We start from the raw sequence: 26,456 nt of genomic DNA on the forward strand, positions 1-26,456 counted from the left end.
TTCCTAGTTCCTTCAAGATCTATTTTTATCATCTCCCTAAGCTTTTGGTCGCACCTCCTGTTCCTATCATGTATTCATGTTTGAACTGAGTGTCCAATACACCCCTGTATAGTATCTGAGACATTTTTTGTTAAGATAAATGTTCAACATTGCCTTGGTTGTGCACTGATGTTTCTTAATTGAAACAGTTGACACGGAATCCAGCTTTTTTTTAAACTCTTTTTCCTATTTTCAGGTGGTAGCACAATCATTGTGCACTTCACTGTAAAGTCTGATTTAATCTTCTTTCAATGCACTTGTTTTCAAAAGTCTACCTGGAGAGTTCTGTGTTCTGAGTGGCTGTAGCGGTCATCAATCCGACTGACTGACCAATGGGAGGCTCACACGGACAGCGGAAATCCCGCCCTCAGCATCCGGGCACCCTGCGCTGGAGCCACTTTTGCTGGCGGAGTTAATGGCGCCGAGGCCCTGAGGCCTAACGCAAGGCCAACGGGGAGAAAAAAAAATCGTCGCTCGCATTTTTTCCTGTCGTCGCAGGTGCGTTCAGCGTAGGCATTTCTGTGCGCTCTGGGCATATGGGTCGGGATTTAGGCTGGAAGTGAGTGGAGGTTGAGCCCCAGGGACTCGGCTCGGCGTGCGGCCTAATGGGTTTCTATTGTGGCGCTCGGCAGGCGAGGGAGGAATCGGTCCAGGACACCTCAAATATGGACTCGCTGGACTGGAACCTTCCAGGAGAAATCGTAGGGTTTTCTTTTTAATAGCACGGAAGAAGGGCTGTTCGTGTCTGTGCATCCCACGTCTAGGATGAAGGGTCTAGGCCCGAAACGTCAGCTTTTGTGCTCCTGAGATGCTGCTGGGCCTGCTGTGTTCATCCAGCCTCACATTTCATTATCTATTCACTGCAATCCTGTTTTCCAGCATTTGGCCCGTAGCCTTGTGTGCGATGGCGTTTCAAATGCTCGACTAAATGCTTCTTGAATGTCTTGATGGTTCCTGCCTCGACCATCATTTAGCCAGTGCCTTCCAGGTACCCATCACACTCTGGGCGGATGAAACTTTTTCCTTAAATTCCCTTTCAGCCTCCAGATCCTTAACTTGAATCTGTGCCCCCTAGTTATTGATGTCTCTATTAAGGGCTTGTGTTTCTCCCTACGTCCCTCAACTTTCATACACCGCGATCACGGTTCCCCAATCAGCCTTCGCTGCTATAAGGAAAACAACTCCTGCCTATCTAGTCTATCTTCATAGCTGAGGGGTTTCTCAAATATTCTGGTTAATATGTATAATAATTTACTAATATATATATGTATGACTCCATTATAGCCACCTTCCTGTTGTATTCAATACTTTGAATAATAAAGATACATACCTGATATCATTCATAACATCTGACCTGCTGCCTACATGAATATATGGACTTGCATACCAAGGTTCCCGTGATCCTGGGTATTTCCTTAGGTTCTACCATTCAACGGAAGTGTAAATTTTCTTCCCCTTTGTCCACTAACTTCTCTTCCATCAACCCCAGCGTTCACTCCAGAAGAGCATAACGTGATCTGTTTGCATAGTTTATTATTCAACAGGATTAATACTGCACATATTTCTTGCTAAATATATTTTAGACCAATGTAGCATAATCTGTAAGACTATTCACAAGGAGGATGCAGGCAAATTTGAGCCTGTATCTCAAAGGGAATCTTAATAAGGGAGAGGAGAAAAAGAAGAATTTTGGGAGCAAGTGGGACTCATTGGTACAAAAAACTTCTGTGGATGCTGGCAATGGGTTAGGCAGCATAATGATTACAAAAAGTTATATGTCAGGCTGATCTTTTGTCACAATCTATACCCAGCTCTCTCAAACAATTGCATGGATTGCCTCCTCCTGTATTTTATGATTGTAAAACTTAATAACATTTTAGGCATAGATTTAAATCCCACTTTCAAGTGTACATTTTTAAATGTAATTGATGGGGTTTAGGTGTTGCTGACTAGGCTAGCATTTTTATTGTCCATCACTAATTGATCTGGAGAAGGTGGAGTTGAGCTGCCTTTATGAATTGCTGCAGTCATTGGGTATAGGGATACCTTCAGTGCTGGTAGAAAGGCAGTTCCAAGATTATGACCTAGAGGGTAATGATCTGGATCTCAGTCAGATGGTCACACATGTTGGTTTTGGTATGTGGGGTCTGGGCCCGAGACGTCAGCTTTCGTGCTCCTATGATGCTGTTTGGCCTGCTGTGTTCATCCCGCTCTATACCTTGTTATCTGTTTATTTGGAAATGTAACTTGTTTATCATAACTTCTCCAAGAAGTCAGCACAACATCGTGGGCTGAAGGGCCTGTTCTGTGCTGTACTGTTCTATGTTCTATGTTCTATAATGCTAGACAATCTTGTCAAAATCCTGGATGTTCCATTTTCTTCCAAAGGTTGAGCTACTGAATAGCCATAGACAAGATTTTCCACTTGCTGCAGAGTTCTGAAATATTACGACTGTTGCCCAAAAACGTGCTTGGTCCTTAGGGAGTTGGTGTGTGTTGACATCAAAATTTGATGCAGGTCATGTTTGGTATAGAAGTTGCTGATTCTGGGAATCGAAGATTACTGAAATGCTGTCACTTGGCCAGGCAGTATTTTTAGAGAAGCTTGGGTTTTGTAATATGGTTAAGGTTTGCATGGTGTTGTTTAAAATAATCTGACTTCATTAGTTTTATCTATCATTTCAGAGAGCATGTGTACATTAATAAATGCATCAGCCATTCTGTACCAAAATCTAAAACAACACAATGAGAAAAATAAACTTTTTTTTGGGATTGGTCAAGAGAAGTCTCTTGCTGAGAGCACCAAAAGAGTTGCGTGTATCAGTTCAAGCTATGCAAGGGAGCATGATGTTTGCTCCAGGTTTTTATGCTTTGTTCGACATGACTGTCATATGGGATTATGAATTCATGTTCCATTTTGAAAGGCAATTCCTTAATCTTTTGGCTCATTTCAAAATCTGAGCAACTGAAGCTGACATAGTAACTTGAACATCAGTGTTCCATGAGAAATGTTGATTTTATTTTTACAAAATATTATCTAAAAGTCTGACTCCCAATTTGTATATTCAAAAACATTCAAAGAAAGTCTCAAAATGGATGTTTCAAGTGCAAACAATTGAATATACAGATGTTGAATGCTTTATTAAAGCAGTTTATTGCATGTACATCCACGGGTATGCATTAAGATAATAGGGCAAAACGTTTAGCATACTAAATGTATTTATCTGGGTGAAATGTTATGGATCAAAAGCATCTGCTAAAAATGGAAAATTTTTTTCAATCCTCTGATCTACTGTTGTGGATTGCAGCTCAAGTTGTGTGAATATGAGATTTGGATGTCAATATATGTGACCGTATTTATATGTAATCAGAGCCGGTTTAATTCACTTGGATTTTCATGTTTCAGCTGTTTTGGATGTATGTTGTCGTAGTCTATGTCAACATATAATTTGGTGACTAGCACAAAACTAATCTTGTGCACGGGACATTTTAATATTCCAGCAGTCAATCTCTTTCATGTACAGTATTTTGAAAAACATCATACACTAAATATGCATCTTACATGCAAAAAATACTTTTAATTAGTTCAGAATGTAAGGCAGCTCCTAAAGAGGCAAATCACCTTAATCGATCTGCACATTATAGGTCATGGATTTGCAGAAAGCTAAAGGAGTACAATCTCTTTTTCCTCAGAATCTACAAATATGGCAGCTTTTCCGTACAGAGCTGCACCTGGGCCCAATCCCGTTCCAGTCCCTCTACCTGATTACATGTCTGAAGAAAAGCTACAGGAGAAAGGTGAGACATTTCAGCATAAATCTGGAGTGCAATTTTGAATTGTATTTACTGTGTACAAATATTGCCTCATTATTTAAAGTACAGAAGCACTTCATGTTAAAATTTAATTTTTTATGTACTTTGGGGACTTGGGGGTGCCCATTGCGGGACAAATAATCTAAGCTTTAGATATGACTTTGAAGATTTAGAAGTAAGCTAAGTTTTTAATACTGCAGCACCTTTTGTGCTAACAGTTAAACTTGAATTGAAAATTTTCATGACTGAAATTTTCATTATATTCAGTATGAACTATTGATTTTTTTTTGACTTCCATTGAATGATACAAGGTTCTGCATGCTACACCAATTAGTAAGGTTAGGTTATGTGGGATTCAGGGTGAGCTTGCTAATTGGATACATAATCGACTTAATGGCAGGAGACAGAGGAATACTGGTGGGTTGTTTTTTGACGAGGCCTGTGACCAGTGGTGCTGCTTAGGGATCGGTTCTGGGTCCTCTTCTGTTTGCCGTTTATATAAATGATTTGGATGAGATTGTAGAAGGCTTGGTTAATAAGTTTGTGGATGACACCAGAATGGGTGGCGTAGTAGACAATGAAAGATGTTTTCTAAGATTACAAAGTGATCTTGATCAAATGCGTCAATGGGCTGAAAAATGGCAGGTGGAGCTCATTCTGGATGAATTTGAAGTATTGCATTTTGGTACAACATGAGGGTCGGTCCTTGGGTAGTTTTCTAGAACAGAGGGATCTAGGGGTGCAGGTACATATGCTTCTTTGAAGTTGGTGTCACGCATAAACTGGTTGGTTAAAAAGGTGTTTTGGCACGCGTGCTTTCATTGTGCAGCCATTTGAATATAGGAGCTGGGAAGTCATGTTGCGGTTGTACAGGACATTAGCGAGGCCTTTTCTAGGATCCTGTGTCCAGTTCTGATCGCCCAGTTATTGAAAGGATATTATCAACCTTGAGAGGGTTCAGAAGAGATTACCAGGATGTTGCCAGGTTCAGAAGGTATAAGTTATAAAGAAGGGCTGGATAGGCTGGTACTTTTGTCACTGGAGAGTAGGGGTTGAGAGGCGACCTGATAGATGCTAATAAAATAGTGAGAGTGCTAAGATCAATGATAGTCATCTTTTCCTTAAGTAGGGAGATTTCAAGATTAGGGGGCACATTTTTAACGAAAGAAGAGAGACGTTTAAAAAAGACATGAGAGGCACTTTTGTTTTACACAGAGGGTGGTTTGTGCATGGAATACTTCCTGAGGAAGTAGTAATGCGGGTACCATTACAACAATTAAAAGTCGTTTAGATAGATACATTATTAAGAAAGGTTTGGAGGGATATGAGCCAGGAACAAGCAGATGGGACTAGTTTAGTTTGGGATTATGTTCCCCAAGGACTGGTTGGACTGAGAGGTCTGTTTCCGTGCTATATGATTCTATGACTCTGTTTATTTACCTGGGCCATCTGTAGACTGAAAAGACTTTTTGAAAGGGGGTGCCAACTACTGAATCAGAATAACCACAAGGATAGCCTGAGCAGCCCAGGTTGGCTACATGTCATGAAGTTTATGTGGATTACCCCAAAGGGAACCAGATTTGAAATTAACATCTCCCCGATGGCAATGAAATAAATCAAGCTACGTAGCAAGTGTGAAAAGGTCCTCATCTCCTTTTTGATTTACATAATTACGACAATCTTCACATGTTGGAGATGAAACATTTGTAGTTCCCAAACCAGGAAGCAGTCACCTCAGCATTGCACAGGATCATAGAACAACTGCTATTTCAAGCAGCTCTTTTGATGGAGCAAAGAGAGATGGAATTAAGAATGTAGGACTGAACATGGACTGTGAAGGCGTACTCCGTCTGGGGAAGCAAAGTACCCACACTGACAACTCTGACTGGAAAGATGCATCAGAGAATCATGAACTTAAAAGATAACTACATTATTTACTGTTGCCGACAGCATCTTTAAAAAAAAACAACTAACCAACCATGATCTTGGGTTAAAACCTTACACCTCAAGTGCACCCAACGTACTCAAAACTACATGTTTGTTTATCTTTCTTTGTATTGGACATTATTCTTTTTTAACTTCTCTTTGTGTGTGAAGGCCCAAGTGCCTGCATGAAAACTCGGGTTGGATTTTGTGTCTTCATTGTAGTTTCATGGATTTGTGTTATTCGTGGGTTTTAGCTGTCTCTGGCTGGACCAATATTTATTGTCTGCCTGCAGTTCAAAAGGGAGGCAATGGCCTAGTGACTGTTAATGGACTGTTAACCCAGTCACCTAGGTATTGTTCTGGAGACCTGGCTTCGAATTGTGCCACAGGTGATGGTGAAATTTGAATTCAGTAAAAATCTGGAATTAAGAGTCGAGTGATGATCATGAATTCGTTATTGATTGTCAGAAAACCCCATTACTAATGTTCACGTACAAGGTTTAAGGAAGGACTGCAACCTTAGCTGGTCTACGTGAAACTCCAGACCTGTAGCCATGTGATTAGACCATAAGACATAGGAGTGGAAGTAAGGCCATTCGGCCCATCAAGTCCACTCCGCCATTTAAATCATGGCTGATGGGCATTTCAACTCCACTTCCGTGCACTCTCCCCGTAGCCCTTGATTCCTTGTGAGATCAAGAATTTGTCGATCTCTGCCTTGAAGGCATCTAACATCCCAGCCTCCACTGCACTCTGTGGCAATGAATTCCACAAGCCCACCACTCTCTGGTTGAAGAAATGTTGTCTCATTTCTGTTTTAAATTTACCCCCTCTAATTTTAAGGCTGTGCCCACGGGTCCTAGTCTCCCTGCCTAACGGAAACAACTCCCCAGCATTCACCCCTTCCATGACATACATTATCTTGTAAGTTTCTATTAGATCTCCCCTCAACCTTCTAAACTCTAATGAAAACAATCCCAGGATCCTCAGCCGTTCATCATATGTTAAACCTACCATTCCAGGGATCATGCGTGTGAATCTCCGCTGGACACACGCCAGGGCTAGTATGTCCTTCCCGAGGTGTGATTGACTCTTAACTGGTCTCTGGGCAAGTAGGGATGGGCACTAAATGCTAGCCTAGCTAATGACGCCTTCATTCCATGAAAATAAAAAAATGTTGTCCTTGAGAAATTGGTGGTGAACCTTGAACTACAACTGTGTTGCAGGTAGATCCACAATGCTGTTAGGGAGGGATTTCCAGGATTTTTATCTAGTGACACTGAAGGAATGAGGATTAATTTCCAAGTCCAGATGATGAGTGACTTGAAAGGAATCTTCTAGGTAGTGGTATTCCTGTGTATCTGCTGCCTTTATTTTTCTAGATGGAAATTGTCATGGGTTTTGAAGGGCTGCCTAAGAAACATTGGTGAATTTCAGCAGTGCATCTTGAAGATGGTACACATTGCTGCTGTTGAGTGTTGGCAGTGTGGAGAGAGTGCGTATTTCTGGATGTGCTACCAGTCAAGTGAGCTGCTTTGCCCTGGATGGTGTCGAGGTTCTTGTGTTGTTGTTGCTGCACCCGTCCAAGCAAGTAGGGTGTATTTCATCGCACTCCTGACTTTGCTGTGTAAGTGGTGGATAAGCTTTGTGGAGTCAAGAGCTGAGTTGCTGCTTGTGTAGCCAGTTTAGGTTTGTGCCTAGTCTAGTTCAGTTTCTGGTTTATGGTAACTGTCTGGGATGTTGATTGTGAGGCATTCAGTGATGGTAGCATCTTTAAATGTCAAAGGATTGTGGTTGAATTGTCCCTTGTTTGGACGATGTCATTGCCAGGCATTTATGTAGTGCAATTATTATTTACCATTATTCAGCCCAAGCCTGGGTAATGTACAGGTCTAATTGCATTTGGACATGGATGTCTTCAATCTCTGAGGAGTTATGAATGGACCTGAACTTAGTGCAATAATTTCTAACATTATGATGAAAGATTGATGAAGCAGCTGAAGATAGTTGGGATGGGATAGTACCCCAAGGAATTCATGCAGAGATGTCCTGGTGCTGAGATGACTGCCCTCCAACAGCCATTACCATTTTCCCATGTGTAGTGTGTGCCACCATCCAACTAGATTTCCTTCAGTTTCCCATTGACTTCCTCAGTTCTAAGGAAGAGTCACTCGACCCAAAATGTTAACTCTGATTTCTCTCCACAGATGCTGCCAGACTTGCTGAGCTTTTGCAGCAATTTCTGTTTGTTTCCCATTGACACCAGTTTTGCTGGGGCTGTTTGATGCTGTACTCAGTCACGTGTGGCGTTGATGTCAAAGCATGCCCTCCCACCTCGCCTCTGGAATTCATTTATTTTGTCCATGTTTGAACCAAGGCTGTAATGACGTCAGGAGTTCAGTGACCTTGGAAACACTCAAACTTGCCATCATGAGCTGGTTATAATAGGTCTACAAATTTATTCATTGACTTTAGAACCTGCGCTTTTGCTTCTGTTCTATATCGGGTTAGCTTGAAAATTTGCTGAAAATTCCAAACTAACTGAATTAGATAGCAGATGTACTTTATAAATGAACTGTTGTTGATGTTTTGAAGTGTACCACTTTGTTAGTAGTAGAACAGCATATCAAATTCAGCTAGAGGGTAGCAAATCCAGGTGCTGTATGTGACTTAAAGAGGGGACGTTTTGGGTGGTGATGTTCCATCCTTCAAACTATAAAGAAGAGGCAAATATTGCATTGAGTTCTGAAACAGCGCAGTGAATTGCTGCCCTTGGATGCTGCAGTAAGAGCTGTCAGGTGCTGTTGAACATATACCAGTTGCCATTGAGCTCAGCCAGGCATCCTTATTAGTTTTTGGAACTGTCAAGTTATTCATAACTGAGCTTATGTCGTATCTAAGCCCTGAGCTTGCCATCCAGGCATGGGAAAGATGTTCACCCTTACCGAGTTCAGTTCAATGAAGTGCTGTGAGAGACAAACCATACAGTGTGGTAATTTCAGAATTTTTCTGACTGTGATTTTCAGTCATTTCCCAAGCTCATATAACCCAGCCAATGAAGAATTCATCATCCTGCCTCCGTGTCATCTGTTAGCTACAGTCAGGCCAGCGAATGCTTAGTTGAGATTCAAAAATAAACTTGAGTGATTAGCACCGGTGGCTTGGTTTGGTGCTGTTCTCTCAGGACAAACCATAATGTCTCATTCACCAACTTGCACTGTTCTCTATTGAAGAGGAAACTACAGCTTTGCATAACAACTTTGGAACAACTTTACCTTGGTAACATACAAAATATTAGATGTTTTGTTGTCTTTAGATTTTGACTTCTGCTCCTACTCCAAAGTTCGCTTTAATAAGCTGTTGATTAAGTCATGGGACTGTTTTAAAAGAGTTATGACACTTCTTTTTGAGATTGTGATCAATTATAAACTTTCCAGTGTATTAAATTATTTTTCCAGCCAGGAAATGGCAACAACTTCAGGCTAAACGGTATGCTGAAAAGAGAAAGTTTGGTTTTGTGGATGCTCAGAAGGAAGACATGCCCCCTGAACATGTCCGAAAGATAATTCGTGATCATGGTGACATGACAAACCGGAAATTCAGGCATGACAAGAGAGTCTATCTTGGGTAAGCATTTTGCTAATACAGAGAACCACAGCAATTTCACATTGACCCAGTAATGACCCTCTGAGATTTGATGCTGAATGAACTTTTCACATTACTATTTAACTGAAACATTAGCCCACTTCTTTGTTTCAACGACAGGTGGTTCAGTGATGTTCCAGAGCATAATTTAAGACCATTTTTAATGCATGTTTGATCTTTTTCAATGAATGGCTTGACCTCCAGTACTCATCCTGTTGAGTGCGAATGTTTGTATAGAGACTGCTGTGACATGTAATGTTCCATTTGGGGGTGGGGTGAGAAGAGGTGTTGTGATGGGAGTGGCAAGTAACTATCTCAAATTTAAAATGACCAACAGCGTGGAATATAATATGTGTAGTATACAAGTAATGGTAACTTTCCTAAATATTGCACTCCTACAGCCCTGTTTTCAAAGGATGCAGAGCTGGGCGGAGAAGTGGCAGATGGAATTTAACCCTGAAAAGTGTGAAGAGATTCATTTTGGAAGGGCAAACTTGAAAGCAGAACACAGGGTCAACAGAAAGATTTTTGGCAGTGTTGAGGAGGGAAGAGGTCTTGGTGTTCATGTCCACAGTTTCCTGAAAGCTGCCACCCACGTTGATAAAGTTGTTAAGAAGGCATATGGTGTGTTAGCTTTCATTAATAGAGGGATTGAGTTCAAGAGTTGTGAAGTTATGCACCAGCTGTACAAAACCCTGCTTCAGCCTCATCTGGAGTATTGTGTCCAGTTCTGGTCGCTTCGTTACAGGAAAGATATGGAAGCATTGGAAAAGGTGCAGAGGTGAATTACCAGGATGTTGCCTGGAATGGAGGGAAGGTCTTACGAGGAAAGGTTGAGAGAGCTAGGCCGAAGGATGAGAGGTGGTTTGATAGAGGTGTACAAAATGATCAGAGGTATAGATAAGGTGGACAGCCTGAGATTTTTTTCCTAGGGTGGAGGTAGCTGTTATGAGGGGGCATAGTTTTAAAGTGAGTGGAGGTAGATATAGGGGAGATGTCAGAGGTAGGTTCTTTACTCAGAGAGTGATAGGGGCAAGGAATGCATTGCGGAGAGGCTAGTGGAGTTGGCCACATTAGGGGCATTTAAGTGGCTATTAGATAGACATATGCATGATGGTATAAGGTAGGAGTTGAGGTTAGATAGACCTTAGGTTTAGGGTTAAAGATCGGCACGACATTGTGGGCCAAAGGGCCTATAATGTGCTGTAATGTCCTGTGTTCTATATGATTGTGTACTAATTATGTCATTCTTTTAATTGGTTCCAGATTTTTCAGTTGCTAGCATCAATATTTCATGCCGTTGAATCTATTTGTTGAGATGAAAGGGGAATTGAATGAGACTACTGCTTGATTAGAGATAGATTTGAAGTCCTCTTCAAGCTGAGAAAATCAGTTCTGTGCATTCTTGCATGTTGTTCTCATGTTTGTAGTCTTAATTTTCTTTAATATTATGGAAGTGACAAAACAATTTTCAAGTTTACATTTGACTAAACCGAAATATATGCATTTTCAAAACTACAAAGTCCCATTTTGTATTCCAGTGTAAAGACTCAGTGTATACTAGCTAACTGTAATAAATCTAGCACTTATGCACAATATAAATATAAATCATTAGACTCGTCATCACAGTAAGGCTGTTTGACTCAGAATATAACAGGACCTTGATCAGATGGGCTGATATGCTGAGAAGTGGCCGATAATGTTAATTTAGATAAATGTGTGGTGCTGCATCTTTGTAGGGCACATCAGGGCAGAACTTGTACACTTAATGGTAAGGTCCTGGGGAGTGTTGCAAAAAAAAAGAGACCTTGGAGTGCACATTCATAGTTCCTTGAAAGTGGAGTCGTAGGTTGATAGGGTAGTGAAGAAGATGTTTGGGACGCTTGCGTTTATTGGCCAATATATTTAGTATTGGAGTTGGGAGGTCATGTGGCTGTACAGGACATTGGTTTAGCCACTTTTGCAATACTGTGTGCAGTTCTGGCCTTCCTGCTATAGGAAGGATGTTGTGAAACTTGAAAGAGTTCAGAAAAGATTGGCACGGTTGGAGCATTTGAGCTGTTGGGAAAGGCTGAATAGGCTGAGGCTATTTTCCCTAGAACTTCAGAGGCTGAGGGATGACATTTTTAGATGTTTACAAAATCAAGAGGGTCCTGGATAGGATAAATAGACAAGGTCTTTTCCCCAGGGTAGGGGAGTCCAAAACTAGAGGGCATAGGTTAAAGGTGAGAGGGGAAAGATTTAAAAGGCTCCTAAGGGGCAACTTTTTCAAGCAGAGAATGATGTGTGTATGGAATGAGCTGCTGGAGGAGGTGGTGGAGATACACCTACGATATTTAAAAGGCAGTTGTATGGGTACATGAAAATCAAGGGTTCAAGAGGGATATGGGCTAGATGCTGGCAAATGGGTCTAGATTAATTTCGGATATTTGGTTTGCATGGATGAGTTGGGCCAAATGGTCTGTTTCCATGTTGTACGAGTCTAAGACTAAAGCTAATGTATTGGCAATTGGATTTTTTCCCTGTCTTCATAGTGCTTTGAAGTACATGCCACATGCTGTTCTAAAACTACTGGAGAACATGCCTATGCCATGGGAGCAGATCAGAGATGTTTCAGTTTTGTATCACATCACCGGTGCAATTTCATTTGTTAACGAGATTCCCTGGGTTATTGAACCAGTTTATATATCTCAATGGGGGTAAGTAAACTGTTGGATTTTTCAGAAACTTTTGATGAAAATGTGTTTGAATTCATTGCAAAGATCTTTTGTGTACTTCTGTCTTTGACTGTTTCAGAATCAAATTGAATGATACAAAGAAATCAATGTAGTGGCTACTAGTTATTATTCCAAAAATAATGTCACAAGATGCCTGTCAAAACATAGGCGTTAATATCTGTTGTTATTATATTAAAGATTAGACTTGCTCATTTTAGACTGTCTTCCTGGATTTCAATTATTATTGAAGATGGAAAATATCTGTTTTTGACAAAAAAATCTGGGTGACTTGATTCACTGCCACTTCTAAGTATAGGCTATTGATTAATATATACAACCTCTCCAGATCATGCATTCATAAGCTATTTGCTTGGATTTTTTTAATTTATGGAAGAATTTTCAAGTGCACTGCAATTTATAATTAAATAAACATATTTTCTGAGTGCATCTTATACCCTAGTGGGTAAATATTTCACTATGTTCATTCATTGCATATGATAAGGAACTGCATTTTGCAGTTCAAAACACATTTTTGTGATGAAATGCAATAACCAAAGACTCATTTCTTATTAGAACCATGTGGATTATGATGAGACGTGAAAAGCGTGATAGACGGCACTTCAAAAGGATGCGGTTTCCTCCTTTCGATGATGAAGAGCCTCCACTGGATTATGCAGATAATATACTTGATGTGGAGCCACTCGAAGCAATACAGATGGAACTTGATTCAGAAGAGGATGGACCAGTGGCAGAGTGGTTATATGATCACCAGCCACTGAAAGACAACCCAAAGTGAGGCTTTGTGTCTTGGTGTCAAGTGTGTTAATGCCATGAGAGATTGCAGGCCTAACAAAGTAGCTATATGACATGGAAAATTCTGATTTTAAATTACTAGCAAGAATTTATAGAATAAGACGAATTAAAACTGTGCTGCTAGAAATGATATGTCCACCTGAACTAATTAAAATAACTTCACTTCCTGTGAATGAACTATGACATAATTAGGGTGAATGGGTTCAGCCAACTGGACAAAGTTGATATTATGTTTGTTGTTTTCCACAAGGGCCCATTGGTCAGTTCATAATCTAAAAAAAGTTTCATTGGGTAGTCTTTCTTGAAAATTTCAATAATTCCTTTAGTCTAGCGTATTGTCTGCATGAGTTGTTTCACATATTTTCTAATTAACCTGTTCAGACATGTTATCACACATCTCTGGAACAAGTGGGATATGAAACCATGTTTCTTGGCTCCAAGGTAGGGATACTGCCACTGCGCCATAGGAGTTTTATAGTTTTGATTTATCAGTGGTTCTTCTTTGCCAATCATTGTCTTCTGTGTGAAAAAAATAGAAAAATTTCAGCTAGATAATGCTCAACAGCATTATTATTTGGTACAAGTAAATTCAGTTTATTTTTCTAGATTTAAATCAATTTAATAGGTTTCTTACAAGTGCAGAGAAATACTAAAAAGCTAAAATTGTGGAAAGAATAGACAACTAGACTTCACAAGTCTTGATCCAAAGGTCTGGATTTTATGATCGTAATAGTTCATTGATTTTACATTTGTCAATAGAGTGTTTTCTTAAGGTCCTGTCTGGAGCAATTCCAAAGCAATCAGTGAATTGATAAAAACTTTACAAATTGCTCTGTATTCAATTAAATATAACTATTATTCAATTAAATGTTTAATTGTGTACAAAATTCATAATGAATAGTAAATACGCTCATTGACCCTGGAAAGGTATTTAACATAAGATAGTACAACGCAGAAACAGGCCCTTTGACACACCATGTTTGTGCCGCCCATGGTGCTATTTTAAAATAACCCCATCTGCTTGTATATGGTCCGTATCCTTCTATTCCCCGTCTGTTCATGTGTCTGAATAAAAGTCTTTTAAACATTGCTATCGTCTCTGCTTCTACCACCTCCCACAGCAGTGTGTTCCAGTTATGTACAACCCACTTTTTAAAAAAAAAAATTCCTTTGCACATGTCCTTCGAACTTTTCCTCCCTTCTCTTAAACCTGTGCCCCTTAGTATTTAACATTTCCACCCTAGGGAAAAAGACTCCAACTATCCATGCCCCCCATAATTTTATGTATTTCTATCAAATTGCTCCTCTGCCTCCGACGCTTTAGCGAAAACAATCCAAGTTTGTCCAGCCTTTCCTTGTGATGAGATATTTGTCGAATGGCAACTTTCTCCATTATGATAAATTCCATATTTATAAATCAATTAGTTCATATTGGTATTTTAGCTTTGCTTTAAATCAAATTATTTGAAAAATGGCATTTTAAACTATTGATAATCGGTGGCTTATTGCTTCCTGGTTTGCTGACTCAAAAAATACTGTGATTAGCTGCTTGCTGTCATCACTGCTGCTGCAAATTGTGAAATCCCCTTAAGTTGGCACAAGATTTAAACCGCATTGGGAAAGGTGAAGGCTGCAGCACACTGGCCACTTGAACTTGTGGACAGTTGCATTTACGTCAGTAGCAAGCAGCTTTGCTTACAGAATCTAGCTCATGACATAATTTGGGGGAAAAGTGTGTGTGCAGCCTAGAGAAATACAATACGAGGGATGGTTGTGCAGCCACAATCCTACCTGTGGTGACTGCCGGAAATAGACATGTAGACATGTGGATGAGAACACACTTAAGCCTAGTGATACCGTTGTATTTGAATAGCATGTTAACATATAATTGTATAGACTTGTGCATGATAATTGACACTAATGAAGTACCAGAAACCTTTGGAACCTTTGGACTGGCTTCAGGAGAAGAACTTGTTGAGAAAGATAAAAATTGTGCTTTAATTAATAATAGAAAAATTGATTTGAACTAAACTGCTTTGTTAAAATGAGAAAATTATAATTAAAGTAATCTTCTCAGCTTCTTATTGTATTCAAATATTGCTGTCCACGTGTGATTTGCTATGGTATTAAGCTGTAACATTCCCTTATAAAATGTTTAGATTGAAAAATATTCTGTCCTAATATAGGTATGTTAATGGATCGACTTATCGTCGCTGGCAGTTTACTTTGCCTATGATGTCTACTCTTTATCGCCTGGCTAATCAGTTGCTAACTGATTTAGTGGATGACAACTACTTCTATCTGTTTGATCTAAAAGCATTTTTTACATCCAAAGCTCTTAACATGGCAATTCCAGGTGGACCCAAGTTTGAGCCTCTGGTTCGGGATGTGAATCTTCAGTAAGGACTTTTCTTTTTAAAATCCATTATTAAAATATTAAGTCAATAGTAAATTTAGTTGTGTGCTGTAAGTATTTCTGTTAGATTGAGCAATGGGCACCAGAACCACTAAATGCTTCAACAGTGTTCAGTAGCGTTTCACTTGGTAAGTCTTTAATATTTTCCTGCATGTTAATCATCTAATTGAATCTTATTTCCCTGCTTATTCTCAATATTTGCTAACTATCTTTTCAGGTTCTCATTTTATTGAACAATTATTTGTATACTCTGCCTCAGCAGCTGTTTGGGATAGAATTCCACATTTTATCTATCAACTATGACTCCACCCCATCATGCTGCTTCTATTGTTCCAATCTCTATTTTAAAAAAAAGCTAGCTGGGTTCAGTGTAGATAGATCAGTTACAAGTTTACCATGCTTGTTTAAAAAAAATGACAAAATAGATCCTTCTTAAAGGCAAATCTTATAACATAATCACTTATGTATCTTCAGCAAGATCCTTCTGTATTTTCACTTTTTTAAAATCTATTTGCTTTCTTTCCTGCAAATATCCAGCTATGTGATTGTTCTCCTTCCCATTGCTTTTAACACTGATTGTGAACTTTTAATGAAAGCTTTTCAGCTGTTCTAAAATGGATTGTGCTCTTTCATTTAAAAAAATATAATTCTCTGTCTTGTTATATAATGTCAGCTCACTGATTTACTTTGCTCTGCTTTGCTGAGTGGGTCCCAATTCCATTAATCTCCTTAATAACATAATTCTTGGCGGTATCTCAGTAAATCTAATACAAAACAAAGAACCCCAGATGTTGGAGATTTGAAGCAGAAATTTCTGGAAAAACTTAGGAGGTCTGGCAGCATCTGTAGAAAGAAAACAGGTAACATTTTGTCTCAGAATGTGTCCCAGTGAAGATCACCAGATTCAAAATATAACTGTTTTCTCCCTACAGATGCTGCCAGACATGCTGAGTTTCTCCAGCAATTTGTGTTTTTGGCCCAGTCAATCTATACCTTTTTCATTCTGTACCTTTTCGGTGGAATGAATTCGTTCCTGTAATGCCTTGGCCAGAATTGCATTGTATTCACAACTGCAACCAGATTGTACCAACCTCTTATGTCTTTAAGATACAGAAAGTTAAGGATGCTAACTGATTTTTAATGGCTTATGTATCTTCACTGCTTTCATTGTCATGGACCAGACTAAACTTCAATTTTTTGCAAGACAAGTTTAAAGCAATTCAGTTGGTTAAATTACTAAGCTTGAAATAAATCACACTTTATTTTTACACTATAGTTAAAATACAAACAAAAAAAATCGGAATAACTTAACCTTTTTGGAAAATTTAAGAGAATAATAGATTATTTAACTCCTAAACAGCAACTGTTCCGACATAATAACATTCCATAAACACACTATTGGCAATGGCAGACTCAGTAAAAATAGATTGTCTCCCATGCAGTTCTCCAGGCCAGGAGGAAAGGACATCAAGAGAAAATTTAGAGAGACAGAGAACTCAAGTGTTTTGCTGTAACAGGGAGATATGTATAACAGCTTCCAGAGCCCAACAGCCACTGAAAGCTAAAACTAAAATCCTGGTTCTGCTTGACTGCACCCCATCATGCTGTTTCTATTGCTCCAATATCTCTATTTTAGGAAAAAAACTAGCTGGGTTCAGAGTAGATAGCTCAGTTCCAAGTTTACAATGCTTGTTTAAAAAAAAATGACAGAATAGATCCTTCTTAAAGGCACATCTTGTAACATAATCACTTATGTATCTTCAGCAAGATCCTTCTGTATTTTTCACTTTTTAAAAAAAATCTATTTGCTTTCTTTCATGCAAATATCCAGCTATGTGATTGTTCTCCTTCCCATGGCTTTTAACACTGATCGTGAACTTTGCTTTTTTTAATGAAAGCTTTTCAGCTGTTCTGAAGTGGGTTAGTGCTGTACTGTACAACCTCACAAGGTTTTGTGCATATTTGGTTCACTAATGAGCCATACATTTGTAACATGGAAAGGAACTGGTTCCGCACTATACTGCATGCGTGACTTGAGTTGCCATTGCTACATAGTAGTTGTAAGCCAGAAATGTGCAAGTTTATACATGAGCACAATGTGACCTGATAAAGGTTTAGATGTAGAGTCGAGTCCCAGCCGGTTTATTTCCTTATCAAGCCTGTGCCATGCAGAGGCTGTTGCATCTGCCTTTGATTTGAGAGAAAGTATTAAGGGAAAATCGATGGATGATCCCTGAAATGCCTTCTGTTGGTTTATAATCCACTGGAAAAGTGCACGTGAGCAAATATTTTATTTTGAATAGTACTTTTTGTTTAAACAATTTGTAATGTGAGCTATTGGCCCAGATCTTTTGGTCTTCAGATAGCCAGCTACTGTATGCACCCTGAAAGATGGGCTTCAGGTCTGCTTGGAGGCCCCAGTGTACTGCTGTACCATAATTGCCTGGGAGATTCAAACATTGAACCACCCAAAGTGCCCATAACTTCGAGTTAGATTTGAAGACTTGCGTAGTTCTTACTTGCTTAGCTAAATAGCCAACCAGTAAACGGTGAGAGGATGTAAAACCTGCTCTAAGTTCAGGCTAACTATATTCCCTGCACATCCCTTTGCCCACTAACCTCATTCCCACTCACTCAGTGAACATACTGAAGAACAGTTGAATTGTTCATATTGGAAGATTTGGGCCATTATGTTGAAATTGCAGGAAGTCAGTTTTCTTTTATTTTCATTGTTTGCAACTTTTCAGTAATGTAAAATTAAAACATAATAGCTTTGACCGTTGTGTTTAATTTGCTTCTGTTAGGGATGAAGACTGGAATGAATTCAATGACATCAACAAAATCATCATCAGACAACCAATCAGAACAGAATACAAAATCGCATTCCCATACTTGTACAATAACCTCCCCCATCATGTTCATCTCACCTGGTAAGTAGATAAGTGTAAATCATTTTGCATCTGTCCTAGATTTAGAACAACGCAAACAGCGAAATTTCCTGATTTTTTAAAAAAAATTCAAGGGATGTGGGCTTTGGAGGTTGGCCAGCATTTATTTGCCATTCCTTGTTGCCCTTGAGAAGGTGGTGGTGAGTTACCACCTTGAATCACTGCACTCCATTTGGAGCAGGCATGCCTACTGTATTGTTAGAGTGGGAGTTCCATGGGTAGTATTGTACAATAGAGAGACTTAGGGGTTCAGGTACATAATTCTTTTAAATTTATGTTGCAGGTAGACAGGTTGGTTAAGAAGGCATTTAGCGCACTTGCCTTCATTGTTCAGACCTTTGAGTATAGGATTTGGGCCATCATTTTGAGATTGTACAGTACATTGGTGAGGCCTCTTCTGGAGTACTGTGTGCAGATCTGGTTGCCCTGATGTGGAACGATATTGTTAAACTGGAGAGTGTTCAGAATGTTGCTTGGAATGGAAGGTTTGAGTTATCAAAAAAGGCTGGGACTTTTTTCACTGGCATATAGGAGGTTGAGGTTTATAGAGGTTTATAAAATAGTGAGGGGCATAGATAAGGTGCATAGCGAAGGTCTTTTCCCTCACATAGGGGAATTCAAAACTCGGGAACATATTTTTAAAGTGAGAGGAGAAAGATTTAAAAAGAACATGATGGGCAACATTTTATGCAGAGGTTAGTGTGTGGAATGAACTGCCAGAGGAAGTGGAAGATGAAAGTTCAGTTACAACATTTAAAAAGACATTTGGATGAGTACTAGAGCAAGATAGGTTGGGAGGGATATGGGCCAGATGCAAGCAGGTGGGACGAGTTTGGTTTGGAAACATGGTTGGTGTGGACTAGTTAGATTGAAGGAGCCTGTTTCCATGTTGTATGACTATGAATCCATTACTCTTAATAGCCAGGAAGTTAGAAAAATTGAAATATTAATCATCTATATTACATTTTCTGTCAGTAATAATATTTAATTGTATGTTGTAATCGGTTTAGTATTACTGTGTAACTCATCACGACTGTTGGCATGATTAGTAATAATTCTCAACAGTACTATTATCTATTATTTGCTTTCCATATTTAAAAATAAAAATCATTGGTATGACCTCATGATTCTTTGACATCCATTCAGTCTGTAAAGTTTTTTTGGTATGTGAGCAAACCTGTAAATTTCCTTTTGCCTGTGGAATGGCAAAGCAATGTAAAACTGTCAAAGTGCTAGGTAGTGGGTTTTGTCATGGTAACTGGTTTATTTCCCCTGGCAGGATGTTCCAAAACAGCTTGAAGTGGGCTCTTTTGAAAGTACCTAACCTTTAATGAAAGCATTGAATGTGCAAATAGTGCTGGAAAGTGAAAGTTGATGCACCAATAAACTTTATATTGTACAGGGGTATTTTATTTTCAAAGCCCCCAGAAAACTTAGTTGATGACAGTATAAGTACTGAACTGAAGGGTCGGAGAATGTTTCTTCTTCTTTGCTAAGTAAGCAGAGCTCCACTAAGTTAAAATTTGAGATGTGGTATCCTTTGGATACGTATCCATGGAAGAGAAATTAAGGCATGTTTCTCCTGATTGCTCTCTGACGAACTTTATTTTAAATTGGAGATATATGGATATTAAGTAATGTTCTTGGTGTGATACCCCCATAATGAAATTGCCTTCCAGTATTCTCATGTGTTTGGTTTGGATGGGGCATTGCAGGGCACCCAAAAACCATGAATCTGTTCCCCAAAATAATAGTTTTGAAATGATAAAGGAAAAGTGCATTCTTGAGGTTAGGGTACGCATTGCTAAATTTGGTACTTGCTGTTATTTGGGTCTTATTTAACTTCTTTGTATTTAAGGTATCATACACCGAATGTTGTGTTCATTAAAACAGAAGATCCGGATTTGCCAGCTTTTTACTTTGATCCGTTGATTAACCCAATCTCTCACAGACACTCTGTTAAGGTAATCACGTTTACGCTAAAGTAACTTGCTATTGCAATTAATTTCTACTTTTGAAATAAAATTAACAGAAGATTATCATATGCTTTTTGCATTTCATTTCAGAGCCAGGAACCATTACCTGATGATGATGAAGAGTTTGAACTTCCAGATTGTATGGAACCATTCCTGAAAGATTGTCCTTTATATTCAGATCATACTGCCAATGGCATAGCATTGCTTTGGGCACCAAGACCGTTTAACTTGAGGTCTGGAAAAACAAGGAGAGCACTTGACATTCCCTTAGTTAAGAACTGGTACCGTGAGCACTGTCCAGCAGGGCAACCAGTCAAAGTTAGGGTTTCTTACCAGAAACTCCTGAAATACTATGTACTGAATGCACTTAAACACAGACCACCCAAAGCACAAAAGAAAAGGTTGGTTGAATGTTCTGTAATTTTGGTGTTTTCAAAGAATATAAGCTGATTAAATGGATAATTAGATGTTCTGCATCTCTCTAATTGAATTTGCTTATTTTATAGTTAATGTTGTGATCAGAGATAATGGGAACCGCAGATCCGAAACGTCAGCTTTTGTGCTCCTAAGATGCTGCTTGGCCTGCTGTGTTCATCCAGCCCCACACTTTGTTATCTTATTATAGTTAATGTTGTCAGCTTTGAGAATTAGTATTTTGTCAGCTTTGAGAATTAGTATTGTCTGGAGTAGAATTGAACTCTAGACTTGCAGGGGGAGGAGAAAGTTGGGTCGCCATAGACTCTCAAACCAACCATCTAGTCAACTGAGCTAAACTGACCCCCAGCAAAGGGAAAGAGAGACCAGTGATCAGCAGTCCTCGTGCACCAGTGTGTTGTACTGATAATGAAGGATTGTTCATTGATTGCCTGGCACTTTAACATATCTGTTGTTTAAGAACAAATACTGGCTGTTCAGTGGTGTTAGATTGATTTTTAAAAAATAAGATTGATCTCATCATAATTTTCCTACTCCTGACTAGTATTAGCAGCATGAAAGGCCGGCTGGCCTCCATAGATGAAAATGTTAAATGGTACCTGTGCAGAAAAAAAAGAGGTGGAGGATTTTTTTTAATATACAGTAGTGATGGTGATAGATGCTGATGCTGGGGAAACTTTCTGTGTTTATGTCATCCTTTCTTGGTTACTACTCTTTTGTGTAGTACAACAGTTATGGGAATACACAGGTGCTAGGCTGATTTTTGATCTTTCTGCTCTGATTGTATTCAGGGCCTAAGTGTGCTATTCCAGCGTCTCTGTTGGACCTTTTATAGTTTAGTTACCCTTTCTCACTCCTTAATGTGGACTTTACTTGAGACTGGTATTCAAAATCATTTTAACAGAATTTTTAAAATATTTTAATGTATTATTTTGCACTCAGGTGGGCAAACAATACTTAGTTTTAATAAACACCATCATCTTGTATGAGGATTTAACATTCACGTCATGGTTTGAGGGAAAACAGTAGGCCCGATTTCTTGCTTTGGTTATTGCATCTTTTGACATTGGCATTAAAGTGGTTAATGTGCCATGCAGAGAAATATTTTTAGGCTGGCCTGACCTGGCCTCTTGTAATTAAAATGAGTTCTTTGTTCAGGAGGAAAAAGCATTAAATGTCTACATTTTCTAACTTCATTCTGGTGCTGATGTTTAACTGTTGCTGTTTCAGGTACTTATTCCGTTCATTCAAATCAACAAAGTTTTTCCAGTCAACCAAACTCGATTGGGTAGAGGTAGGCCTCCAGGTGTGCCGTCAAGGTTACAATATGCTGAATTTGTTAATTCACCGTAAGAATCTGAATTATCTGCATCTGGACTACAACTTCAACTTGAAGCCAGTGAAAACCCTCACTACTAAGGTAAAGATTATCTTGGGCACTGGTCCATATTTTACAAGTGAAGTGTCTCGAGACTTAGCAGTACATTTGTGATTTGGAGGAAAATTGGTAAACTGAATCTGGCATTTGACAATTTTATTCTTGTCAGATTTCAATTAATGAATATTTATGGCTGTTTTGATATACTTTAACCTTTTGGCCTAAAAACCTATGTTTAACATTTTCGAGTTTTTTTTGTACTGAAGATGTCTGATTAAACTACGATGTTGTTGGATCTTGGTTGTTTGCCTTTGAAACAGCACATCTTGCATAAAAACTCGATTATACGTGACTATATAAATGTTACTTAGAAATTACAAGAACAAATTAAGAAGTCTTTATTGTAATTTGCTTAAATTGGAATTCATGTGCACCAGTTAAAATAGCAGGAAATTTGTACCTACTGACAGAATTCAAGACTAGTAAATCAAATTCACTACGTTTTCAAAATATTTGCATTTCTATAATTCAGTGAACTTTGTTACATTATCCAGTTAGATAGTCTATTCAAATGCAAACACTTCAGTTCTTTAGTAATAACTGTGTCAGACTATTGTGTGATTCCAGTGACTTAAATTAATACTGTTTAGTCTAGTATTGAGCGAGTATCATCTTTCATCTGATCAAGTCAGATATCCAGTGGTGATCTTTGATTAGGAGAGGAAAAGTTCCATAAAGGTCTACCACAATATATCATTTGAGCTATGTGAATATAAAGGTTTGGAGGGATATGGGCCAGGAGCAGGCAGGTGGGACTAGTTTAGTTTACGATTATGTTCAGCATGGACTTGTTAGACCAAAGAGTCTGTTTCTGTGCTGTTTGACTCTATGACGAGAAACAAATTATCCATCCCTTTGTATTTTTTCTGTACGTAGTTTGCTACTGTTCACAAATGTCATGTTGTCTATGAAGCCAAGAGTGAAATAACTTCACCGAGGTCAGTATCTTGTTACCAAGTCACCCTTTATTTATACATTGAGCGTCCTTGACACTGAGCCAGCTCTCGGAGTGAGCAGGATGTCCAATACTCTTGTTTATATCTGTCAGCCAGGGCTCCCTGATTGAACCAGATTAACAGCCCCAATCAGGGAACTCATTCTGAGGTCCACCTTGCTGACATTGTTACAATCACACAAAGAAGTTATGCAAATTTGTTTTCTTTGAACAACAATTACGTTGATTAGACTGAGACAGAAGTAGACTTTGATGTGGTCTTTAAGAAAGTAAGGAAAAACATTACCAATATGTTCATTTTTACAGGAACGTAAGAAGTCCAGGTTTGGAAATGCATTCCATTTATGTCGTGAAGTGCTGCGTTTAACAAAGCTTGTTGTTGACAGTCATGTACAGTACAGACTGGGGAATGTGGATGCCTTCCAGGTATATAAATTTAAAAACAAAATTTGGAAACAGAACTACTACAAGTATATTGTGTGTGCTTGTTACGGTTTTGCAATAGGAAGTTTCAGTTTGGAAATAACACAGATGCTGTCCTTTTGTCCTTTCTGATGCTAGTTTGGAATTGCTACCTTTTTACTTTTTTTTTAAACTGTTCTATCAATGGCAATTAACCAGTGAATTTGACAATGTTGACTTTTTTCATGTTTTATGCTGTTTCAAATGGTAGAAGGTTTTATGTAATGTTGTGGTTACCAGAAAGCAGATTGTGGAATGATTGCATGAATATCACTTGAATGTATCAATGCTAGAAAAGTAATTTAAATACAGTATAAATATGTATTTTGGTCATTGAGTATATTGGATGGGAATTGATATGCATTTTGGGGTTTCTTTTAGGCTATAAGTGTGATATAATTGTTATGCATTGGATTGTTGGTGCAGTTGTGTTGCAGCAGAAGCCTGGGTTTGGACTTTCATGCTGGAGTGAAGTGGAATAAGACATTCTAAATGAACATTACCCTTGACTTTGCTTTATTGTCACCTTGAGCCTTTGCATCCAATTTACACCACACGTTTAGTGGAGCTTGCACCTACACTAAATTTGTGGAGTCTAAATGTGCATGATTTTGTGCAAATAAGGAAAATAATCACATTTTATATCAGTTGGACTAAAGAATTGGCCCCACTCTAAATCTGTGAAACTAAGTATGATTGATTTATTTTCTCTCTCCAGTTGTCAGATGGATTGCAGTATATCTTTGCTCACGTTGGACAGTTGACTGGAATGTACAGATACAAGTACAAACTGATGAGACAAATTCGAATGTGTAAAGATCTGAAGCACCTTATCTATTACAGATTTAACACCGTAAGCACAGAATTTGCATAACTATTAAACTTACATTAACACGTACATACTAGGTTACCAAGAGTTGCAAATGTTAATGTAATTGTTATTTGTTCTTTAATTTTGTCAGCAATATTTTTGACATTTCGATACATTTTTAGACCATTTTGAAAAAAGACAATTTTCCCCCTCTTCTCATGTCACCCATACCTATCAAGATCATACCTTTCACTAATTGTGTGGGTTGATATTTTGTTTTCATGCCTTAGCCCCTGCTTTGTTGCACAATATGATGTCTTTTTTCCCTTTCATCTACATTTGAAAATAATTTTCCTTCATTCCGTATAATTTGAATCCTCAATGATGTAAAACAACCTTTACGTCACGAGCTTCTGAAATGGCCTAGCAAGCCCCTCAGTTGTACCAGTTGATCAACAGGTCATCTCACAGCATGTGTACCGTACAGGTTCAAGCATGTAGGTAGGTCACCACCTTCAAGGACACCTTGGGATGGGCAACGGATGCTGGCCAGCCAGCAACACCAATGTCCCACGAATAAAGAAATAATAATTTAGTGGTAGACTGCACTGACACACTTTTTTTTATATAGTATGAGCTGTTCAGAAACTAAACAACAAGTTCAATGCAGTGTGTTTACTTCATTTTATGTACTTTTAAAACCACTGGTACTTTTCTAATAATTGCGGTTCTTATTTAATTTTACAGGGACCAGTAGGCAAAGGGCCTGGCTGTGGATTTTGGGCAGCTGGCTGGAGAGTGTGGCTTTTCTTCATGAGGGGTATAACTCCACTGCTGGAGAGGTGGTTGGGAAATCTGCTTGCCAGACAGTTTGAAGGTTAATAACATTTGTGCTTTTTAAAATAAAAAATTTACATATATAACCTGAAGGCATAACATTCTTGAAATTGTAACTAATATACTTCCTGATCAGTCTTGAAGACAATTGTAGAGATTCTCCAATCTCAGTTAATTGAAATATTTCCAACATTTCCCAATCCTCTCTCAGGTCGCCATTCTAAGGGAGTAGCTAAGACTGTGACCAAACAGCGTGTGGAGTCTCACTTTGATCTAGAGTTAAGAGCTGCTGTTATGCATGATATCTTGGATATGATGCCTGAAGGAATTAAACAAAACAAGGCCAGGACAATCTTGCAACATTTGAGTGAGGCTTGGAGATGCTGGAAGGCGAATATTCCTTGGAAGGTAATTACTTGAATAATTGGCCCATTGCTCTCAGGTACACTTCTAAAGCAGCCAAGTCTATCCTTTCCCTATCTCACACACACAGTTATATATTCTTTTCACCATGTTATTAAATTCTCCAAAATCAAATGTAGGGTCCTGTGCTTTCTCAAAGAGTTTCGGGACTAAGAAATTATTTCAGTTATGACTTCTGTGATGAAGGGTGACATTTTTGGTACTCGGTTTGACTCATTCTCACTATCAGGATTTAATTATGCATATAATTAAATAAAAATCCATACTTAATTTGTATGCATTAGTTTTCTAGTTGCCTTGTAGTTTACATGTAATTACAAAGTATAAATGTAGAAGAAATCTTTTAAAATGACCTGCAGAGAGTTGGTATTATTACAATAGGTTCCAGGGCTGCCGACTCCAATTGAGAACATGATCCTTCGGTACGTGAAAGCCAAGGCTGACTGGTGGACAAATACTGCACATTACAACAGAGAGCGCATTCGCCGTGGTGCAACTGTTGACAAGACTGTGTGCAAGAAGAATCTGGGTCGCTTAACCAGACTGTACTTGAAGGCAGAACAGGAAAGACAACACAACTACCTGAAGGCAAGTTCTCTGTGGCACGTGCATTAAATGACAAACATGACATCATCCACAAATTGTGCAGAAAATCTTTAGAGCGCAATATAGATAGCTAAACATTGTCTTCTAATAATTACAGTATTAAAAATGTCCTTGTTTGAATGAATACATTTATATCTACTGCTTGTAAAAGAGCAAATTCAGTGAAAAGTAGCTCTGATGAAGGGTCTAGGCCCGA

General features: G+C 38.7%; 1 protein-coding gene across 1 annotated transcript in view; it reads left to right on the top strand.

Moving 5' to 3' along the window:
• Positions 1 to 411: 411 nt before the first annotated feature.
• Positions 412 to 26,456, top strand: part of prpf8 (pre-mRNA processing factor 8) — a 51,280-nt gene continuing 25,235 nt past the window's right edge. The window contains exons 1-15 of the mRNA XM_048556916.2: positions 412 to 537; positions 3,733 to 3,837; positions 9,237 to 9,405; positions 11,958 to 12,122; positions 12,714 to 12,932; positions 15,140 to 15,352; positions 18,174 to 18,299; positions 20,176 to 20,281; positions 20,384 to 20,694; positions 21,959 to 22,148; positions 23,428 to 23,547; positions 24,302 to 24,436; positions 25,142 to 25,271; positions 25,443 to 25,639; positions 26,036 to 26,242. Coding sequence (XP_048412873.1) covers positions 3,744 to 3,837; positions 9,237 to 9,405; positions 11,958 to 12,122; positions 12,714 to 12,932; positions 15,140 to 15,352; positions 18,174 to 18,299; positions 20,176 to 20,281; positions 20,384 to 20,694; positions 21,959 to 22,148; positions 23,428 to 23,547; positions 24,302 to 24,436; positions 25,142 to 25,271; positions 25,443 to 25,639; positions 26,036 to 26,242 — 2,382 coding nt within the window. The 5' untranslated portion in view covers positions 412 to 537; positions 3,733 to 3,743. The remainder of the gene's footprint in view (positions 538 to 3,732; positions 3,838 to 9,236; positions 9,406 to 11,957; positions 12,123 to 12,713; positions 12,933 to 15,139; positions 15,353 to 18,173; positions 18,300 to 20,175; positions 20,282 to 20,383; positions 20,695 to 21,958; positions 22,149 to 23,427; positions 23,548 to 24,301; positions 24,437 to 25,141; positions 25,272 to 25,442; positions 25,640 to 26,035; positions 26,243 to 26,456) is intronic.

This window comes from Stegostoma tigrinum, chromosome 27 (genome assembly GCF_030684315.1).
Source record: "Stegostoma tigrinum isolate sSteTig4 chromosome 27, sSteTig4.hap1, whole genome shotgun sequence".
NCBI lineage: Eukaryota > Metazoa > Chordata > Chondrichthyes > Orectolobiformes > Stegostomatidae > Stegostoma > Stegostoma tigrinum.